Here is a 20,191-nt window from a genome sequence, read left to right on the forward strand (position 1 = left end):
GCATTCAGTTATACAGCAGCTTAGTTTATTTTACTAATACCAATTTCACTGAAGCTGATGTAGTGATACACCACAAAAGAAAATATTATGCACACTTATTTATAAAGGAAATGCTCATCAGGGGGACAAAGTTAATGGTTATGTGTGTCCATCCAGCATGAATGTTCACATCTGGGAAACTGAGATAAAGATAAGACAATCTCTAGCAACAATAAAAGACAGACTGACAAAAACAGAGTGTCTGCTTCCTACAGATAAGGAAAAAGCAGGCACTACCCAAGAACACAACCTTGTTTGCAGCACCAGTGACACTGCGTGCACGTATGCACACAAGAAGGTGGCACATTTGGATTTTGCACATATAAGGAAGTATTAGAATAGACTTGAGGCTTAGGGGTACAGGCTGAGCAAGGGGATGATATCTATTGACAAGAAGGCAAATAAAAATATTACCTGTGGTCAGACAATCTACCTCCAGCTTCCTCTTTCCCCTAATTTTCCACCAATCATTCCAATGCTACTTGGTCCCAAACACTTGGGACTGGCTGGCCATTATTAGGATTTTTTTGTCCCCCTAAAGCTGGGACGGTGTGATTCCTAAGATGACAGGTGTGCTTCTGTCTGCTAGAAGCCTGGTCATGGTCACAGCTGGAATAAATGGACAGCTTCTGCTTTCCCAGCTTGGCTGACAGACACACTGCAATGAGGGGAATGAGCACAGACACTGTCCTCATTGTTCTGCCTGTTCTGCCAGCCATGGACCAGTTACACTCGGGGCCCAGGTCAGCAAAGCACTTCAAACCAAGGAATCTTGAGCCAATCCTTAAATACTTCAAATAGGCAGTAATACATGATGTTTCTTTTTTTACTTAGCTGAAGTGCAACAGAACAGTTTTCTTCCTCAAACAATCCCAGTCCTCAAAAAAAAATAACCAACGATCAACCTAAATTTCTGACTCACTGATTAAAATGTTTGCAACCTGCTACAAATTTTGATCAAGTACTAATGCTGCTTATGAAAAATCTAGCACACTTCCTAAACAGGAACTCCTTGTTACACTCCTCATATTGCAACAAATGTTCAAAATAAACATCCTGCCTAAAAAGAACTTCAGTGTCAAAACTGTGAACAGTGTGAAACAGATTGGATCATGCATTGGAAGCAAACTCTGTGCTTAAACAAAAAATAAACATGATGAAAACCAGTGATGTTAGTAAATGGTGTTGGTCAAAAGCTTCTTTTTTACATATCATGCCAAAGGGTCCAAGAGTATGAACAAATGACACATGATGATAGTGTCCTCATCACAATAAATAAAGGAACATCTGAATGACAAACACATTTGATGACTATACCATATATAGCAAAACATTCAGATTGCCAAAATATCTCCAGAAATGTGTGCTGTGTGTCCATGTGCATAAACACACACGATTTGTTCAGAGAAGAGTTACTGCAATTCAGATGTGAGCAAGAAATTTTCTTCATAGTCTTATCAGTGCCCTCTATATTCCCTGTTCAATATGAACCAAGTACCCATGGATATCAACTAATTAAAATTTTAAGTCAATGTGAGAAACCCTCTGAAAAGATTTTTCATAAGCACTTCTTCCCCTATAAAAGATGCATTTATGCTCTAAATTCACATAATTGATATGTTGGTATTATGTGATAACTAATAAATATTCTGTTGTGCAATAATGTAAATAAATTATTTCATCGTTAACACAATGAAAGCAGCTCAGAAATTTATCTCTGGCTCCAAATTAGATATTGCAACACTTTAGAGATTTGATGTTGCACTGAGACTTCACACTAACGAAGGCAAAGCTGTATGAGATGCAGTTTTCTGACCTACCCTTAAGCCTAAAGAGAGATGCTTGGAAAACTTCACAAAGTATAACAGTAGTCAAAAATACAAATTACTGGCACCAACACTTAAGTTCTAACATATGATAGGGGTGCATAAAGTACTCAAACTGAATTGGACTCTTCTTGTTCAAAGTTGAATCCAGAATCTCTTACAGGAGGCAGGCATGAGGCTTTACTCAACTCCTCCACACAAGCACAAGATCAAGATTCAAGACAGATGGGTTTTCTGAGGGGCTCAGAAGGAAGACATAAATGCTGTTCCTTTAAGCCCTATTTCAACTGAAAACCTGAAGTTTTTTAAATGTAAAGAATAAAATCAGTCCCATAGAGATGGCATTAATAATTTACATAAAATATGAGGAAAGGGAATTCTCCACTATTTTCTCAGTGTTTTGGCAGCACATGAATGGTAAAAGAAACTTAAATAAAAAATGTGAATTAAAACCTTCACAACCATTACTGCAACGTGATCATGCTTCTAAGTCATTCAATGTTGGTCATCCAAATGGCTTCTGAGCTGACAAGTAAGATCATTCCTATACAGTCAGGCCAGATTGAAACCTGTATGTTATTTCCTTTTAACAACTTATTTATTCAGATTTTATTTCCAGTTTATTTATCTGTCATTTTCATAAATTATATATGTCCCTCTCCCAGACTGGACTGGCTACACTTTGTGTCTGCCAATCATTACTCTGCTTTTTTAGTTGAAAAAGAACCATTTCTATGACCACACAAGATCTTGCATGTCATGTGAAAGTTTCTGAAAACAAAAGGCCACAGAACCCAGAAGTAATTGTATAGGTTTTAGTAGTGGTTTTAATTATTTTTTTATTGCTATACCACATGTATATTTACTTATATATACTTGCCTCTAATAATTTCTAAAAATAAAATGAACATAAAAACCAATTAGGTTCATAAAAGAAGGAGGTTGAAGGGAGGGATATTAAATGACAGAGTAAATTAAAAAGATAATCACAGAAAATTTTTTATTTCCAAAATATATGTTGCTCTGAGGTGGTTCATTTCTGGAGTTGGTCACTGATCCAGTCCTTGAGAATGCTGAGCAATCCTGTAAATTGCTAAATACATTAAAGACTGACTTCCACAGACCCCAAAAATATTCAAACCACAGTAAATTTCTTGTATTATGTGAGAATGGGAGGTCACTGGATCAGAAGACTCAGCCTCAGGGAAGCATATATATTCTTATAAAATGTTAGAAAAATTAACAGCAAAATAAAAGAGATTACATTTAATTTCCAGTCTCACTGGCCTTTGCACTGGACCTAAGCATCCCCAGCTGCACTGTCAGAATGATGCTGAGCTGTTTCCACAGCTTGGGGCAATCACATCTGTAATCCTATAGGAATGTTTAGTTCACACTGAGGACATGAAATATTCACACCCACATCTCCTTTGCACTGTTCAATCAAGATGGTTGTGTCCCTGCAATTAGGACTGCAACAACACCCAATTTTCTGTCAGTGCAGGTGATTTACCCTGCTCCAGATCAGCCCTCAAACAAGGCTGAGCTTCCTCAGCTCAAGCAGTTTCTATAGCGGGAATTTTCACAGGTGCTATTTCATCATGCTTGAAATCCCATTAGAAGCAAGGTCCTGTTAGCATCTCAGCAGAGATGTAGATTTCCCAGGATCACTGCCACTGTTAACAAATACAGGTGGAATGGCACAATTCAGAATGCTGAAAAAAGATTCTGAAATACTGGATTTGGATGACAGAAATTTACACTAAACTAATCTAACACTAAACTAGGAATAGTTAGTAGAATCAAAACAGTAAAAGTAAAAATCCACGAAATTTCCCTGGACACTCTGCAACATTAAATGTTTCATGTTGGAAATGGGAAATCAAGGCCAGAAATATACTGAAACCATAATACATTCTTGACTTGCACAAACAAAGCACAGAAAAGTGGCAAGACCAGAAACAGACAATGCTTAGTACACAAAGAGTCTGCTGTGTAAAACTAGAAGAAATCAAAGATGAGCATTTTTTCTCTTGTGAGAGTAACACGAAAACTAAGAAATGGCAGGGCTGGTAATTGACTGTGGTGTGTATTTGTCTTGGAGATCATTACTTGGTCTCCAGAATATTTTCAAGGCCACTGTGAGACTTGCTAAATCCCTGTGTTCCTCACAGCTGACAGCTCAGCAGTGACCAGTTACAAGTAGTGCTGCCCAATTATCACTGCCCAAACACTGCTGAGAACAGACACATCTGCTTTGCTCATGGAAGTACCTCTGAGCTATCTTTTGATCTCTTTACAATCTTTTGCAGTTATGAGGGAAACCTATTCCAAATGATTGGTCTTTTTACTCTCCTCAGATACTCCGCTCACCTACACCAGTACTACTATGAATGGAAATTGTGGATAAATTGCAAATACTTAAGCTCTAAGTGCAAAACTCTTTGGGGGGTGGGGGGAACCCCTAAACTAAACAAAACAAAGGAAAAAAACAGATAAAAATGAATCAGAGGCAGCTTTTAAAAGGTGTGCTCCACGAAGAATAATTATACTTTAAGAAAATTCTCAAGGGGACACTGCAGCTCTGGGCTGCCTGACCCTTCCTGTCAGCTCAAGGTCCTTCAGTTCACAGAAAGATCCATCCCCACAGAACTGAGAAAAATCAGTCTGAAATCTAAAGGTCAGTATTAAGTTCTTCTGCTCCCATGTTCTCTCATTGCTCCTCCATTTTCTTTCCAGGAATTTAGTCAGTCATGAGATTGTCACAGTTTAACACAAGACCAGGAAGCAATTTCAGGGTGAATCTGTTGCCCAAACACCTATTACGTGCAATGGCCATCAGACAAAATTCTGGGAAAGATGGAGTTTTCCAAGTACTTTAAGAGTAATTCAAACTTGCAAACACTTACTGCAGGATATAAAACACAAAAGGACTGGGAAAAAATAAACATTCTATTTTTCACAGCATGGAAAGCCTGACTTTCTATGTGCCCTTCTTCTGCTACCTCCTGAGATATGAATGCCAGCACCCCTCCCAGCCCAAACCTCTCACAGAAAAAGAAATCTTCATTTGTTAAACCAAGCCACTGAAAACTTAAAGAATCTCCAATTATCTTGGTCAAGTTACCTACAAAAAGCAATGGGCGTCAAGTAAGATAGCAACATAAGCTTAATTCCCTTTTTTAAAATATTTTCTGTGCATATATAGAAAAACAATTTTTATTGTCTCACTGTGCTGTGTGCATGTGCAACTATACAAGTATATAAATAAATAACAGCAGCTTGTACAAACATCTCTATCAGTGTTTTGCTCTTTGATTCCAGGATTAAACATGCTTTTCTAAAAAAGGACTTTTTTGGGATTAAGTTTACATTTTCTGTATTTCTTGATGACAGCAATTTAGTGCATGAACAGTTGCTACTTACATTAACTTCTGTTATAGCAATATCAACGACGCTACCAACAACAATTAAGGCATCAAAAGTGTTCCATGCATCAGTGAAATAGTGCTGTTAGGACAAGCATTCAGCAGAAAGAGAGCAAGAGAAAAACACAAACAGAAAAAGAGAAGAAAAGGACAGTGTTATAACACAGAAACACTCTAGGCTTCTCTGATGTACCACTATACAATCTAAACTTTCCCTTTCATAGCTAAAAAAATTGGTAGAAAAAAAAGGCTATTTATTTCCCATATCAACATAATTGACCTATGACTGGTCTGTACTCAAAACTTTAGAAACATCAGATCAAAATCTGTGACTTGTCCAGATGATGGAAATAGTGGGGAGACAGAGAAAGAGAAGTAGGGACTGGGGAAAGTAAGCTGGGATATACTCACATCAGCTTCACTGAGAACGACGTCTACTATGCTGCCAATAACGATGAGGGAGTCAAACGTATTCCAGGCATCACTAAAATAGCCCTGAACAGAGCAGGCAGGGTGCAAACGTTTGTGATTACACATGAAATGTCAAATATTTGCATACTTCTGTTTAGTTTTGCATAAACAGAAATTAGTTAAACAAAACCTGTGGTCTAATGAGAAAACAAAACAAAACCAAACAATATTGCCTACTGAAGGAAAAGCAACATATATGTGCATGTGTGTGTATATATATAATTATATATATACATGTACAGACACACACACAGACACACACACACTCTACACATGCAGAACACACCATCAGATAAGCACGATGTTGGCAAGCAAGCCATCATCCAAAATTGGTTTGGGGCTTCTAGCAAGGCTGAAAAATTCTTACCTATATACCCTAATGAGGACAAGACCCCTTTTGCTGTAATTCTGCAAAACCAAGCCAATTGAAACCTCCTTAACATCAAGGATTTTGTGATAGTCTTATCTAAGTGATTGCTAAAAATATTCAAAGGGTCAAGTCTCATCACTGGCTAAAATGCACAGTTATTAATGTGAACCTGTGCATAGAGATTAGAGAACTGATTTAATCTTCTATTCATAAACTAGGTCTAATATGGGAACTCATCATCCTACACTTGCACTCAGAGGCTGATTCTGTAGCCAGTGAAGCCAGTGAACCACAGCAACCTGAACAATTTCTTAATGCTTTTGGTTGGTGCAGCCAGTCCAGTGTCTGAAAACTCATTTTCATCAATTGCTTCATCAGCCTTCTGACATTTTACATCTTTAAATATATCCCCCATGTGTGTGTGGGACATGGCTGCAAAGGGTTAGAAATGGCTATCATGCAATTAACTGTGGGCATAAAACTGCATGTTTGAGCAAAGAGGTACTTCAGAAAAGTCCTCCAGGTAGGTTCCACTGTGGAACAAATCAAGATGTATTACAATTGTTAAGATGATTATGGAGACCAGAGTTTTCTGCAATATGTGGCTTTTTCCTAGTTATTATAGAAATCCAGAACTGCAAAAACTACTGAACTTGCCCTTTACCTCATTCAGATGTATTACACTATCATTCCACCATGACTAAGGAATGTGCATTACATGAGAAAAGCTGAAATGTACATTTTTCACATGCACATTTATTGGTAATTAATTTTAAAATACTAACTTTTCAGCCACTATTGAAGCTCTAAAATAATACATTTAGCAAGAAGTTTAAAATTACAAACGTGCTAATCTAACCTTATATCTAGTTACACTTTTTATTACAGTTTGCTCTAAAGATAGTGTTTTAGCTGAGTAGTTTAAGTTATTACATGAGTTGTTAGCAGAGAAAAGCAAAATCCTTTCCAAAACTGATTTTAGAATTGGACTGATACTTTTCTCAAGATTTTAAACTGTTAGAATTTCTAGTAATCTCACATTTTAAAGTAATGCACCTGAGTGCATTAGTATTTGAAAAAAGGATTATTTTGAGTTCAAAATTGCTCTTAGAGACTATGAGAGAGCTGCTACAGCAGACAACAGCTCTACATTTCATTCTTGGAGAGGAAGCAAGGTCAGGAAAGGCTCATTATGTTTCTAATGCTACTCTTTTAAACACAAATTGCTACAATCATTCCTTTGTCTAAGGAAGGGGCTGTAAGAGGAAAATGATCAGATTATTGTTATCTCTACAGCCCTTCGTGCTACTCTGGTTCCTTGGGGTTAACCATCAATTCCAGTCTTGGGGCAAAAGCCAGCACTCATGGATTTGGCCTCCTGAGGAAATGCCTCCACTCCAAAGAGCTCTTGCACAGTTCCCTACTGCTCCCTCCTTACTCATCCTGCTCATGGGAACGAGCCATTCCCAAAATTCTACTAAGAATCACATTGAACCTCCCCAACAATACTGAAATGTATAATCCTAGTGAGATTCGCAGCTGCCAGCCAAAGAAAGGGAGCTGCTCTCATCAAATTCTTCCTGATCATTCATATTCCTTATTTCTAAGTATCTTCTTTGATTTTAGAATACCAATATTTTTCTCTATATGTACACAAAATAAGAGACTATTGGCAAACAGCAAACACATAATCAGCACGATCCTGAGCTGTGCTATCTATCTTCCTCTACAGTGAGAACCAAAAAAGGTCCTCCAAATAAAGGATAATTTCAGCTACAGAAGAAATTAGTTTACTAGACACGCTACAGGATAAAGCACTGAAATAAAAAAAAAAATCACATTTTGGCTCAATACAGCTAAAACACTTTACAGCTAAAATAATTTACACATTTATTTATTTATTAATTTTATGAAACCTTTTCCATCAGTATAGACAAATATTGTTCAAACTAATATGAAAAGCAAAAGCATACAAATAAACAAAAAACTAAGAGAAAATAAAGATGGTTTTGGAAAAGGGAGGAATGGACAAGTCACAGCAAATAAACATCATGCAAATAAGTTGTTTTCACCACTGCAAGGACCCAAGATCAATTCACTTACTAGCCATCTTTCCTTTTTTCTTACAAAAATCTGATGTAAAACGACATGGAAAATCATTACAAGTTTAAGCAACAACTGGCTACCAGGAGGCTGTACATACAGAATGTGTGGATGGATTATTTTTGATTCCATAGCTGTATTTTGTTTTGAATGGCACTGAACCATGCTGAGTAACAGATTTTAGCAAATGTGAAGAAAAAGACCTGTTCTTTTAGCTTATATTATGAAAAATTTGCTCATTGAGGAATGTCAGAGGACAAAATCACAGATCCTGGGGAATATGTAGGCATAGAGAATTAGCAACAGAATATGTTTACATACATCTACCACATAAATATTTTAGTTCTTTTAGTAATCTCTTGGAAAATTTAGGGCCTCATTCTCCAAAGCCTTGTGTGATCCAATCTCCCAGTCAAGTGTGCCAGACACTCAGCATCACCTTTACTATTGAGCACTTCTCCAGGTTTTATGTATTTCAGAGCTAGAAGGCAGTCTGCAGTGCCTTGGTTTTACACAACACAATATCACAGGAGGAGCAGCAATCATTTATAGTTGCCTTAAGTTTATATGACCAGCAATACCAAATATCACCGTTTTCACAGGACTTTTGTCAACATATTAAGGGGACACTGTCAAGCAGATGAGATAAAAACTAACAGGTTCTTATCTATTCTTATTTTTACAGAGTTAAATGGAGCTTTTATTTGATGCTTTGAACATCTCTGAAATAACTTTTTAAATGCACAGAATTAATAAATAAAACTTTATTTTGCCATACTAGCTTAAGAGGCCCACCCACCAGTGACACAGACATAGAAGTAGTTACCAGTCTTCCCTCATGGATCCTAAAGCAAAGCATTAAGTTTGGTTTCAGATTGTTCCTACTATTATTAAACCTTAATAGAAGTTAAAGAAATTAATTGTTGTTTTAAACATGCATCTATTTTGAAATTTAGATTAAAGACGTTAAAATTCTGCTTAAGGCTGCTAGCTGATTTGTGATTATTAATGAACTATGTAATATGTGTTGCCAATAGGTTTTGTTAAAGAGAATCTGATAATTTAAAAGTTTACAATCTCCAAAGAATAACAGGAACAACCTTAAATATATTTTAGTCCCTTCCTGCTAATTAATCTTTTCCAAAAGTCTGATTATTATCATGGTCTTTAAACCTTATCCTGCTAATTAAGAAGTTTAAGGTGTTGTGTATCTATGGGGAACTTAAATTCAGGAAATGAGGCCCTTCCATTGGTAGTGTCTGCCCTTTAAACTCTCAGGGTTCAGATCCAGGGATGTCTCACAGTGAAAGCATCCAGTCAGATAGAAGCATGTTGCAACAGAATTAAAGCTCAAATTGTACAGAGTCTCAGAGACCAGTTTTAAGACATTGCATTTGCTAACGAGTAGGAAGCCCACAGTACAAATGGAGCACTGTGATTTGTACACTCATGATCAGACCACTGTGTTTGGCATTAGCTGCTATTTCTGACTACAGTCACAAGTGCATGGAGAACCATACAAGGATTCACAATCTTCTTTCAAAAAGCAGATGATAAAATGCAGCAAAGTCCTCTGTGCAAAACAAGGATATAGAACAGGAAATACAGATCAGGAAACACAACCAGCATACTCATGACACTGTGGTCCACACAGCTGAGCTATCTCCTCTGGGGCCTCATATTGTGTTATTTTTAATGTGAAACCCTTAGCATTTAAATAAGATAGCTGACACAAAAATACAAATAAATTCATTAGAAATGTACAATGAACTGGACAGTGCAGAGCGAGACCACGGGAGAGCGGGTAAACATTCACCCCGAACTCCACAGTTCACATCTCAACACCAGATCTCAAGTGACGGATAATTTCTTCACTTCTGCAGGCAAATACGAGCTGGCTTTAAACCAAGTAGCTGTACAGCCAAGCTGAGTACTAAATGCAAGCTGAATAAATAGTTGTGTAAGTTTGGAAAGCTGCTGTCCACCTGCTGCAGCCTGAGTTCTGGGCAGCCGTGCTGTGAGCACTGAACTCCGCGGTCGGAGCAGGAGCGGGGCTGCCCACAGAGCCAGGGCTGCTTCACCAGCAAAGGGCACAGCTCACAGCCAGCCCCAAGGCAAACAGATATCCTGGCTGCTTTAAAATAAAGCCAGGGGAAAACAAAAAGTACCCATCTTGGATGGTGAGAGCACTAAACTTCAAATGGCTCATCCGTGTTTTTCAAATTCCAAGTGTAGCAAGTGAACATATTTTACTTATTTACATAGCCCAGAGTAAACCTTAGTTTCATTGTATTAAAAACAAATTTATTTTTTCATGATTAATTTCTGCCCTTCCTAAATGCAGTATGAGAACTGAACAAAAAGGCTGCATTAACTGCCACAGGATAGTTTTATCTTTTTTTTCAATTATAGTTACCAGTTTCTCTTGCAAATCTATTTTTGAAAATGTGTTTGCATCATTCATATTGACAGTGTCCCTTTAAAACAAGGAATCAACCACTCAGTGTGGGGCCTTCTACCAAATATTACATATATATAACTGAAAACATAAAAATCTAAAAATCTGTAAATCTAAAATCTACATTATTGCATATGTAAATTATTTATGCGTATCTTTGTTATGTTTTATAAAGTAAAGACATTATTTCACATTTTAGAATAGGAAATTAAACAGGATACAGGTCTTTACTGGAGATTAATTTAGTGTCAAGTAATGAATGTAGTACCCAGAACAGAAGACTATGGTAATGCTTGTAACAGGAAACTACTTATCTGATTTAGAATGGGACATTTTCATTACCTCAAAATATTCCAGATCTCATCAACCTCTTTGTAAGACTTTTTTCTGATATCTGCATTTCATTTCCTGGAGTTACACTTCTACTATAATTTCTCTGACAGATAAAGGTGGGAAATGTTGGTTCTTTTTGTTCTCTGAATAATACACAGGAAGTGTGAAACTCATTATACTTAATTCCTGTGGTGATGACCTAATTAAAGCATATCTTAAACTTACCTTGGGTTTGAATGCAATCAGTTTCAAAACCATTTCAACAGTGAACACTCCCGTGAAAACCATATTCATAATGTCCATTGCATCATTAAATAGCTTAGACTGTCCATAGTGCTGTGAATGAAAAATAAAAGATTTTAAAAAGTAAAGGCTTTAAAATATTCAGTGAATGCAAGGCAGACTAAGACAAAAATGCAGCATAGGGAAACATTTTCCAGTAGAATTTATGAAGCACATCTATACACATGGAAGATTAGCTGAGTATCTCTGGTCAAGCATGGAACTGTATAAATCTGCTCTGTTTAGGCACTGAGCAGAACAAAACTGTCATTCCTCCACATCCTAAGGGAATCTCCAGAGAGAAAATTGTTCCCTCAAAAGAGGAGTATTAGAGAACAACAGTTTCCCAAGTTTTCTATGCAAGGTTTTAAAATTACACACGTTTGTGTCACACCTGCTTAGAAAGCCTGAAGTATGGTAGTCACAAAATAACACAGTGTGTAGGAGGTATATTTGTAAGAGGACAGTGTATGCAACTTCACTGAAAAGAGCAGAATGGTTTTGTAAACTGAATTTAAACCATGGCTATTTTTTATGAAAATCTGAAATACTAGGGAAAGAAAGAGACAACTAGAACATGTCACAGAAAAGTACTGTGATCAGGAGTGCTTCCTTTAAAATTCTACTTCATAAAAAAATACAGGTTGCCATAATTCAAAGGCATTATATCATCCATATCCTTCCCCTCAATTTATGCCAACAGCTTCAAGAGAGTTTTTGCTTTTCCTACCTGCATAGCCAAGCAAAGGGTGTTCAGCATGATGAGAACAAACATGATGTATTCAAATCCAGTAGAGTTCACCACATACCAGAACTTGTACTGGTAAGGGTTTTTTGGAATATATCTACGGAGAGGACGTGCCTTCAAGGCATACTCTACACACTGACGCTGAAAAGCAAATACAGCAAAAACTGTCAGACTAAAACTCAGCAGTTAATACAATGATTAAGTAAAAATTGTTAAATATATCTCTCAAAACCAGTCTGTCTACTTGATTTAGGGCCTTCTACTATTAAGCATTAATAAAGTGCACAAGGAATTCACCAATACTTACTTATCAACAGCTCTATCTAACCATATCTACTACTCAGCCACATGCAAAAATCAAATAATGCTCATGAAATTCTGCAGGGTTTTGCCTTTGTACACTAATATATTATAGTATGTATGGGTATAGTACATAACAGGAATATTAAGTCATCTTTAAACCATTTTTTGCCTTTACTCAGTTTTCAACCACCAATAGGCCTGCATAGCATAAAACCCTAGAGTGAGCAGAATAAATACTGAGGTGTTACTGCTAATAGCTCAGTTCAATTGCCCAGCAAAATCACCTATGTAGGAACGTCATGGATTCAACTCATAATCTCTTAGTGCCCAAAATCTTCAGGGCAGGGCCTCCTACTTGTCTGGAGGAATTCTTACAAGCCCTGGCTAATGGGACACATGGTGCAGAAAGAATCCTGGCCACAGTCTCATGCTTGGCTTTCTTTAAATGAAGTGTGTTACAGTCAGCCAAAAATACCTGGAAAATCGTGACTTATGAGTTTCTCAGTCAAAGGATTAAACAGTAAATGGGGACAGATTTTTGTAATTTTCATCCAAATATCCCCTGTGAATTTCTAAATAAACATGGGTGAGAAGTGGAACATGTTGAACCCTTGAACTTTGGACACTTTCAGACTATTCAGAACACAGAAACTGTTTTCCAGTTCTTAGTGCAAAACCTATCTATGTCTCAGGAAAACCTGGCTGTATTCTTATTAATGTGACACCAAAAAGCAAGATGCTAAGAAGCCAACAATCTCAGTGGACACCTTTCACAACAAAAACACTGATGGGTTGGGCTCACAGAAAGGTACAACAACCTGAATACTCAATTAAATAAATACCCAGATAGTAAAAAACTCAAATTAATAAATACTAAGCTATGTGTTTGGTGCCCTCTTCTGCCCCAAAGCAGAAAGGAAGCTCTTCATGCATAAACAAAAAAGGCTACTTTCAAAATTTAAGAATTCATTATTTATTTTAACCTGATTTTTGTCCAGCTCACAGTTCTTGTACTCTTGTTCTCCCTGTTCTTGGAACGTAACAATCACAAAACCAACAAATATGTTCATCATAAAGAAAGCAATAATGATGATATAGATGATGAAAAAAATTGAGATCTCCACTCTATAGTTGTATACGGGTCCTACATTCTCGCCATTTGAATCAATGGCTTTGTATAGCAGCCTGAAAAACAAACAAAATTTTATCTTTATTACCATTAAAATAAGAAAATAGTAAAATATGCAAACTCAGAGGACAGGTTCTGGAAATGGTCCGATTTTCACTGCTATTGTCTTCTATTTACTGACAGTGCTTGCAATAAAACAGAAACCAGAATAATCACAGCACACATTGTTATATTATTTTTTTTTCTGAAAGAATTAAGTTAGTGACCCAATGGTTGTAGTTTTCATTTATTTATTTCCCCAAATAAAATTTTCTCATTTAAGGAAATAGTGAGTGGCAGTTAGCTGCTCCTAGGTTTCTCTATGTGTGTACTGCTGTCTGATTTTTTACTAAAAGGTTTCCTTGAAGGCCTAAAACTTTCAAATTAGCCTTATTTTAAGGCCACTGATGGATAAGCATCTAAAATTGTTACTTCCATTAGAGCTGAGGAGTAGTTCCTTATAGCAAATATAGCAAGACCAGGCATCCAACAATATACTTTTCTTACTTTTCCTGAAATATGGGATAAGTGCCCAGATTCAAGATAACAGGTTTATTTCCTCCATTTTTACACCACCACTTAAAACTGCTTTATTGCCAAAAAATGTCTGGTAAATGATAGTGAATTGTTCTGGAAAATGCAACTCTCATCAGAACACTATGCAAACATGGAGAACCCACTCACGCTGGCCAGCCTTCAAAGGTGGAGACTGTGAAAAGGGCCATCATAGCAGACAGAACATTATCAAAGTTGAAATCACTGTTTTGCCAGACTCTCTCTTTGACCATGGGACTATCGACATCTCCATCCTTATAAACGATGTAAATCCCTCTGTGGGAAAGAAACTGTCATTAGTGAAATACTGAACTGACCTCAGAGCTACTCAATGCACTATGCAAAGCTGTTCCTTACATTGCCTCCTCATGTTTGTTTTATTTCCTTGCTAACCTGTGTTTTCTGGTGGGATTAAGATGACAATTGGAATTTACACAACCCTAAGTGGCCTGACACATGCCCATACACAGTTTAAGTTATTCAGAACGTAACATGCCACATTCTTAGACCAAAGATCTCCTCACCGGCATTCCTCGGGGTTCTGTTTTGCCTCATCTGTGCACTTGTAGAATTTTCCCTACACATAAAAACAAAAAGCAATGACAAAATGCAGGATATGCAAAATACATGCTTTTATACTATGACTGTTTCAGGATGGGACCAGCCCAGTTCCAGCAGCAAACCACCAAGAATTCAACTCAGCTTTGCTTTTCTTGATGCACTCTAAGTTCTGAGAGTGTCTTACCTTAAACAGCTGCACCCCAATACAAGCAAACATGAATTGCAGCAGAGTTGTAACAATCATGATATTACCAATAGTTCTAATAGCCACAAAGACACATTGAACAACGTGCTGGAAAGAAAGAAAAATAAAAATGTTTCAATGCAATTTGTCACAGACTACATATCACAAAAGTAAATTCTTCATTCTTTTTTAAAATTACTATTTTCCTGTTGCCAGCATTATACCTAACACTGTAATCTGACTTTTCTAATTTTGCCTGTAAGTCTGTTGACACAGACCCATCAACATCAACTGGCTAGAAATTACATAGGCACTATGGATAAACAACTAAAATGCACTGACAGGTTTGTTCACCACAGTCCAAACCTGCTCTCAGTGGCAGCTCCTCCACACACAAACTGCTGTAACTGTGGGCAGAGCTTGGGCTGCCTAACACCAGATATGTTTAAGAATCAGGAACTGATTTCTGTCCTTGCTCTGTGGACTTCTGCAGACAATTTCTTGTTAGCAAGAATTTCTAATCTGAGGCAGGACTGAAGGATCAGGCCAACAGAAATATAACTTAAAAAATAAAAATAAACACCTTAAGTCCTTTTGCTCTGTTTATTGCCCTTAGAGGCCTCAAGACCCTTAAAACTCTGAGAATCTTCACAACTGAGATAGCACTTGATCTAGAAGAAAAAAAAAAAATACACTGTTACTGTTAAGGTAACTGATTGTATTACAGAATAACAATATCCTTGCAAATTCCTGAAATGTGAAATTCAAAAAAAACTCTCCAACTAGAATTCTCAAGATATGTATACAAGGGGTTTTTTATTCTTTATTGATTCTTTATTATTAGAAAATAGTATCTATCTCCTAAATACCATAAGAATCATTTTGATTTCTGGAGCAAATTTGGAATTAACAGCTCAGAAGTTAGCCTAAGACTATAATGGCACAAAACAGTCCCCAAAGTATTTTTCCCCAAGTGTTGACAAGCTCTTTTGAAGACACTGTGTAAATCTCGTAAATCAATGAATCCTTCAATTTCCAACTAACCTGAGATCAAAAGATCTCCAATGACTTTGATTCTCTCTGGTTAGGTAGCCAGGGCTGCACTTTGAGGAAGGGTGCACAGTGTTTCACAGAACACCCCGTGGAACTGAAATCTTGCTCAGTAGGAGCTCTGGTACCAGCAGGGTTCAGAGTGGGGAGCAGCTGCCTGACACCCTCCCCTGCTCTCTTCAAGTCACTAAGGCTTTCACAGGTTATTTTTATTATGAAAAAACCTCTCAATGAATCAAGAGACACATTTAGACTCTTTTACTATGTTTAGTCTGACCAAACAAAACAAAAAAACCCCTCTCCACAGCCGCTTATAGTCCTAATTAAGGTACAACTTGTCCCCCCACAAACACTGCCTAGTTCCATATCCCCACAGGTCAATTCTGAAAAACCAAGCTCATAAATTAGATTGCAGATGTGACAATAGCTCCAGAGAAGGGATTTAAACCTCCTGAAGCTCCAGGAAATACCTGCTGTACAGTGTCATGGTGATTCTCCCAATCTCTTGGTAATTGTGGGAAGCAGTAATTTGTTTCCAACCCATATTAGTAATGAATTACAACACTCTCCATGAAAAGCACTCCCTCTTGCCAGCCCCATCCCTGAGCACTGACACTGCACACCCACACACCATGGGGGAACAAAAGGAGCTGAAACACTGATTTCAGTATAAAACCCCAGAGCAAAAATAAATCATTCAGATTATAAGTATAGTACTTACTGAATCCCAAATGATACCAGAGAAACGCCCACAACCAGCAAATCCAGCAAATTAAAATAATTCCTGCAGAAGGACCCTTTATGAAGGAATGCTCCAAAAGCTGTCATCTAAAAATAGAATTGTTACACACTTAGTCTATATTTCAATTTATTCAAAATCACATTTAGGCTGTTTACAAGACACTTGCCTAGAGTGCGAATGCATACAATACTATTGCACTTCCTAAAATCCTGTGAGATATAAAACAATCCCTCCATGATCAGTAAATCTTTCACTTAAATCAGAAAAATTCTGCTCAAGCAACATCAATAAATATGTTAATTGTTTCTGATGTCAACAAATGTTTTATTTTTTGTCAGAACAGATGAGGCTGAGCTGATTACCCTGAATTAACTTGGCCTTTTTTAGAAAAATTGCTACAAAAAAAACCATTTGAGATTTCCACATTTATTAAACTTTAGGGTCCAAACTCTGACTGCTAATTATTTGTGCTGTCTTAAGAATTGAAGGAGCTGAAAATGTACTGCAAACACCTGAGAGTCAAGGCTGCTGCAGAAGCAGGACAAGGCTGTCCTAAGGCAGCACTACAAGGCTATTTAGCTTTGGCTTATGGGAGACATGAGTGGGTATCTTGGAATAATCTGGAACAGCCAACAGATGTTGTGTATTCTGTGGAATCAGAGGTCACTCAATTTTGCTGGTCTGGGGCGAATATAAAGCGTTGCTTTTCCTTTTGGAGTTTCTCATTTTTTGTTTTCTGCCCCTATATTTGAATGAAAAAAGCTTACAAGGTGGATCTCAGAGGCATCATTAGCAGTTCTCATTAGGAGTCAGTGATAGAGGCTCTATTAATTATGGCTGCAGGCAGCACCTGGGCATATAGTTTTGGCTATCACAAAGCTGAATTTGACTCCTAAGTCCATTAGACTTCCTACCATAACTGTAAGTAAGTACCAGTTAAAAATTGCACATAGGAATCCAATTAAACCATTAGATGCACAGACTCACCAGCAGAAGAGAATATTGCAATGTAACTAAAAACTCATAACAAAAATAAGGATACCTCTGAAAAACACCTTGTAGTCAGCTCAGTCACATGAATTCTAATTTCTTCAGCCTCAGGATCCTCTTACAGAGCCTGAATACCGAGCTATTCCTTGTTTTCCACAGGTAAGAAAATCTGATGTCATCTAGAGCATCCCATACTGACTGTGCATTTTAATCCCTTTACTTTCTACTCTGTTCCTCAAGGAGTAGGGAAGAGATTTCATCACTTCCCCTCACAGCAGATTACTACAGCTTTCAAGACTGCTCCCCAATGTAGAACAGAGCTACAGGCAATGGGCATCTCGGGGCACTGCATCCCAATTCAGTGTGCAGATGTTTCCAGGCCTTCTGCACAGCAAACAGCACCACCAGTAAAGGCTGTACCTCTGCAAAGGGAAGGTGCAGGTTTTTTTGAAGCAAAAATTAATTAATCTCCTTATTCTGTTGTTAGGCTCTCTTTTTTGTGATCAAAATACTAAATATTCCCAAAAGCTAGAAGATTAAAAATCCTAAAGCTTTAACTTATGCCATGGCATGAGACAAATAACATAGTTATAAAATTTCTATTAAATTAGCTCGTTCACTTACAGCTGTACAGAGCACATCTAAACTCATCAAAATCAGTGGGAGTTGAACACTAAAATAACCCTGAATACCAAACTAACATCTAGCTACAACTACACATTTACATTGCATATGATCTGAGCAGCACACAAAGTTTCATTTAACAACTCCCACAAAAATCAGATCGATAATTGACGTTGAAGTACAGTGAGGTACCTATCTCCCCATCTTCACATGGACACTCATACTTCCATCACCACAAATCCCAGTGGAAGCATTTGCTAGAGCTCTCTAATAAGTTTAAATGGTGTAGGATCAGCACAATAGGGGGAGGTAGAAAGCACAAATCCCTAACCTGACCTTTGCTCTGATGTTTTCACCTTTCCCAAGTTGTCCAAACAGGACGAGAAACTGAATTTCAGTGTCATGCAGGGATTACATAAGAGAATTCTCAAATGCTTTAAAGTGATGTTGCAGCTCCTCTGTTATTCACAGCCTCATTCATACCCCCAACATTGTGCAATGTGGGAATCCTTGTTTGAGAGCAGTAACAGCAAGGGAGACTCCCTACATGCTGAGAGTTATTCTGGTTTAATGCTTGTTTTGTACAAGTTTCTTCACTACATCTGATAATACTGCCTCTGCTTACCCTAATTTCAGTTTCGTATATTATTTTTGCCTGAAAATTAAGGAATACTATTGTTACTGCAGGTCAAGTTTTGAATTTTCTCCTTGCAGAACACACTCCTTCTGTACAGCTCAGATACCGTGGGAGGCACAGCAGAGGACATGGAGGGCCCCAGCCATAAGCAAGCAAAGCCAGAATCTGAGACATGCTAGTAAAGCAGGCACAGTGTCTGTGTCAGTTCCTGACTGCCCACTACATGTGTATGGTACACTTTATTTTCCTTTACATGTAAATGCACTACAGAGCTTCCTGCAGAAACTAGGGTCAGAAGCATCAACATTTTTGGCTGTGATGTAGCTTCTTGTTTCCCTGTAATTTTTACGATTCCAGATTTCAGCAACCCAAGCTCTTGAGTTTCCTGCTTTCCTTGGATAGCTCATAAACTGCTCAGTGCCAAAATCTTTTGCAGTTTGCAGGAATGTTGCTTTTCTTAACACATCCAGTTATGCCTCTTTATCCTGCTCTTTATAATTCCTCTGCCTCGTAGAAAAACACAAATGGAACTGCAGGAGCTGGAGAACCTGCTCTCAGAGCATGTGGAAGTTTACTGACTCTCTTCTGCCACAGATATAATGGTAACATGTTTTTATGTCTTCTCATTCAGAGCTGGGAACTATTCCAATTTAATGCTACAGCTCTTTTCAATACTTCATTCTCTCCTTTAATTTGGCCTTTCTCTATCAGGAAAACACCTGGATATTTATTTTAGTGTGCTACAAATAAGAATAATCAACTCTATAGCAAGCTTCTCACTGATGAAAATGTGAAATAAGGGGATAAACATTAAGCCTGGGAGAAAATTCACAAGCATAAAAATAGTCTTATTACTTACAGTACAGCTTATCTTGTAAACAGCCCAAATATTGCACCAATTAGTATTAATCAAATTGCATTGTGAAGAGTATGCACAGCAATATGAGCAAAAGCTGGGAGAAGAGATTTTGTTAAGCTTAATCCTCAACTGGAAATGCATAGTTTATGTACAGATTCTTAGTGTGCCAGCAATTTTTAAGTGTATAAATCAGGGTTACTCAACCAAAAACTTACGGTGAGAATAAACACAGCATGAAATAATTATGAATCATGTGTAAATCTCTGAAAAAAAGTTTTTGCAATTTCCAATGAAAAAGTTTATTTCCTTGTTCAGCACTTTGTTTTATGTGAATGCAATTTTTGGTTATTTATCTTCTTTACCAGAGTAAGTCTTGTACACTGAAAATCTGAGTAACCCCAATAGATATTCTTACACAATAATCAGTACACAAACTATACATTAAAATACCAATTTTTGG

At 37.3% G+C, this 20,191-nt stretch overlaps 1 protein-coding gene across 22 annotated transcripts in view; it reads right to left on the reverse strand.

Annotated features, from left to right (window-relative positions):
• Positions 1-20,191, reverse strand: part of CACNA1D (calcium voltage-gated channel subunit alpha1 D) — a 168,727-nt gene that overhangs the window by 36,130 nt on the left and 112,406 nt on the right. For 9 of the 22 annotated variants that reach the window (XM_086846684.1, XM_086846693.1, XM_086846690.1 and 6 more), the window contains 10 exons: positions 16,601-16,707; positions 15,413-15,500; positions 14,830-14,937; positions 14,609-14,661; positions 14,214-14,360; positions 13,345-13,546; positions 12,041-12,199; positions 11,254-11,364; positions 5,705-5,788; positions 5,292-5,375 (listed from right to left, as the gene is read on the reverse strand). In XM_086846684.1, the coding sequence (XP_086702810.1) occupies positions 5,292-5,375; positions 5,705-5,788; positions 11,254-11,364; positions 12,041-12,199; positions 13,345-13,546; positions 14,214-14,360; positions 14,609-14,661; positions 14,830-14,937; positions 15,413-15,500; positions 16,601-16,707 (1,143 nt within the window). The remainder of the gene's footprint in view (positions 1-5,291; positions 5,376-5,704; positions 5,789-11,253; positions 11,365-12,040; positions 12,200-13,344; positions 13,547-14,213; positions 14,361-14,608; positions 14,662-14,829; positions 14,938-15,412; positions 15,501-16,600; positions 16,708-20,191) is intronic. The other 13 variants (XM_086846702.1, XM_086846697.1, XM_086846701.1 and 10 more) reach the window with 3 other exon arrangements.

This window comes from Cyanistes caeruleus, chromosome 11 (genome assembly GCF_971803275.1).
Source record: "Cyanistes caeruleus chromosome 11, bCyaCae1.hap1.1, whole genome shotgun sequence".
In the NCBI taxonomy this organism is placed as follows: Eukaryota; Metazoa; Chordata; class Aves; order Passeriformes; family Paridae; genus Cyanistes; species Cyanistes caeruleus.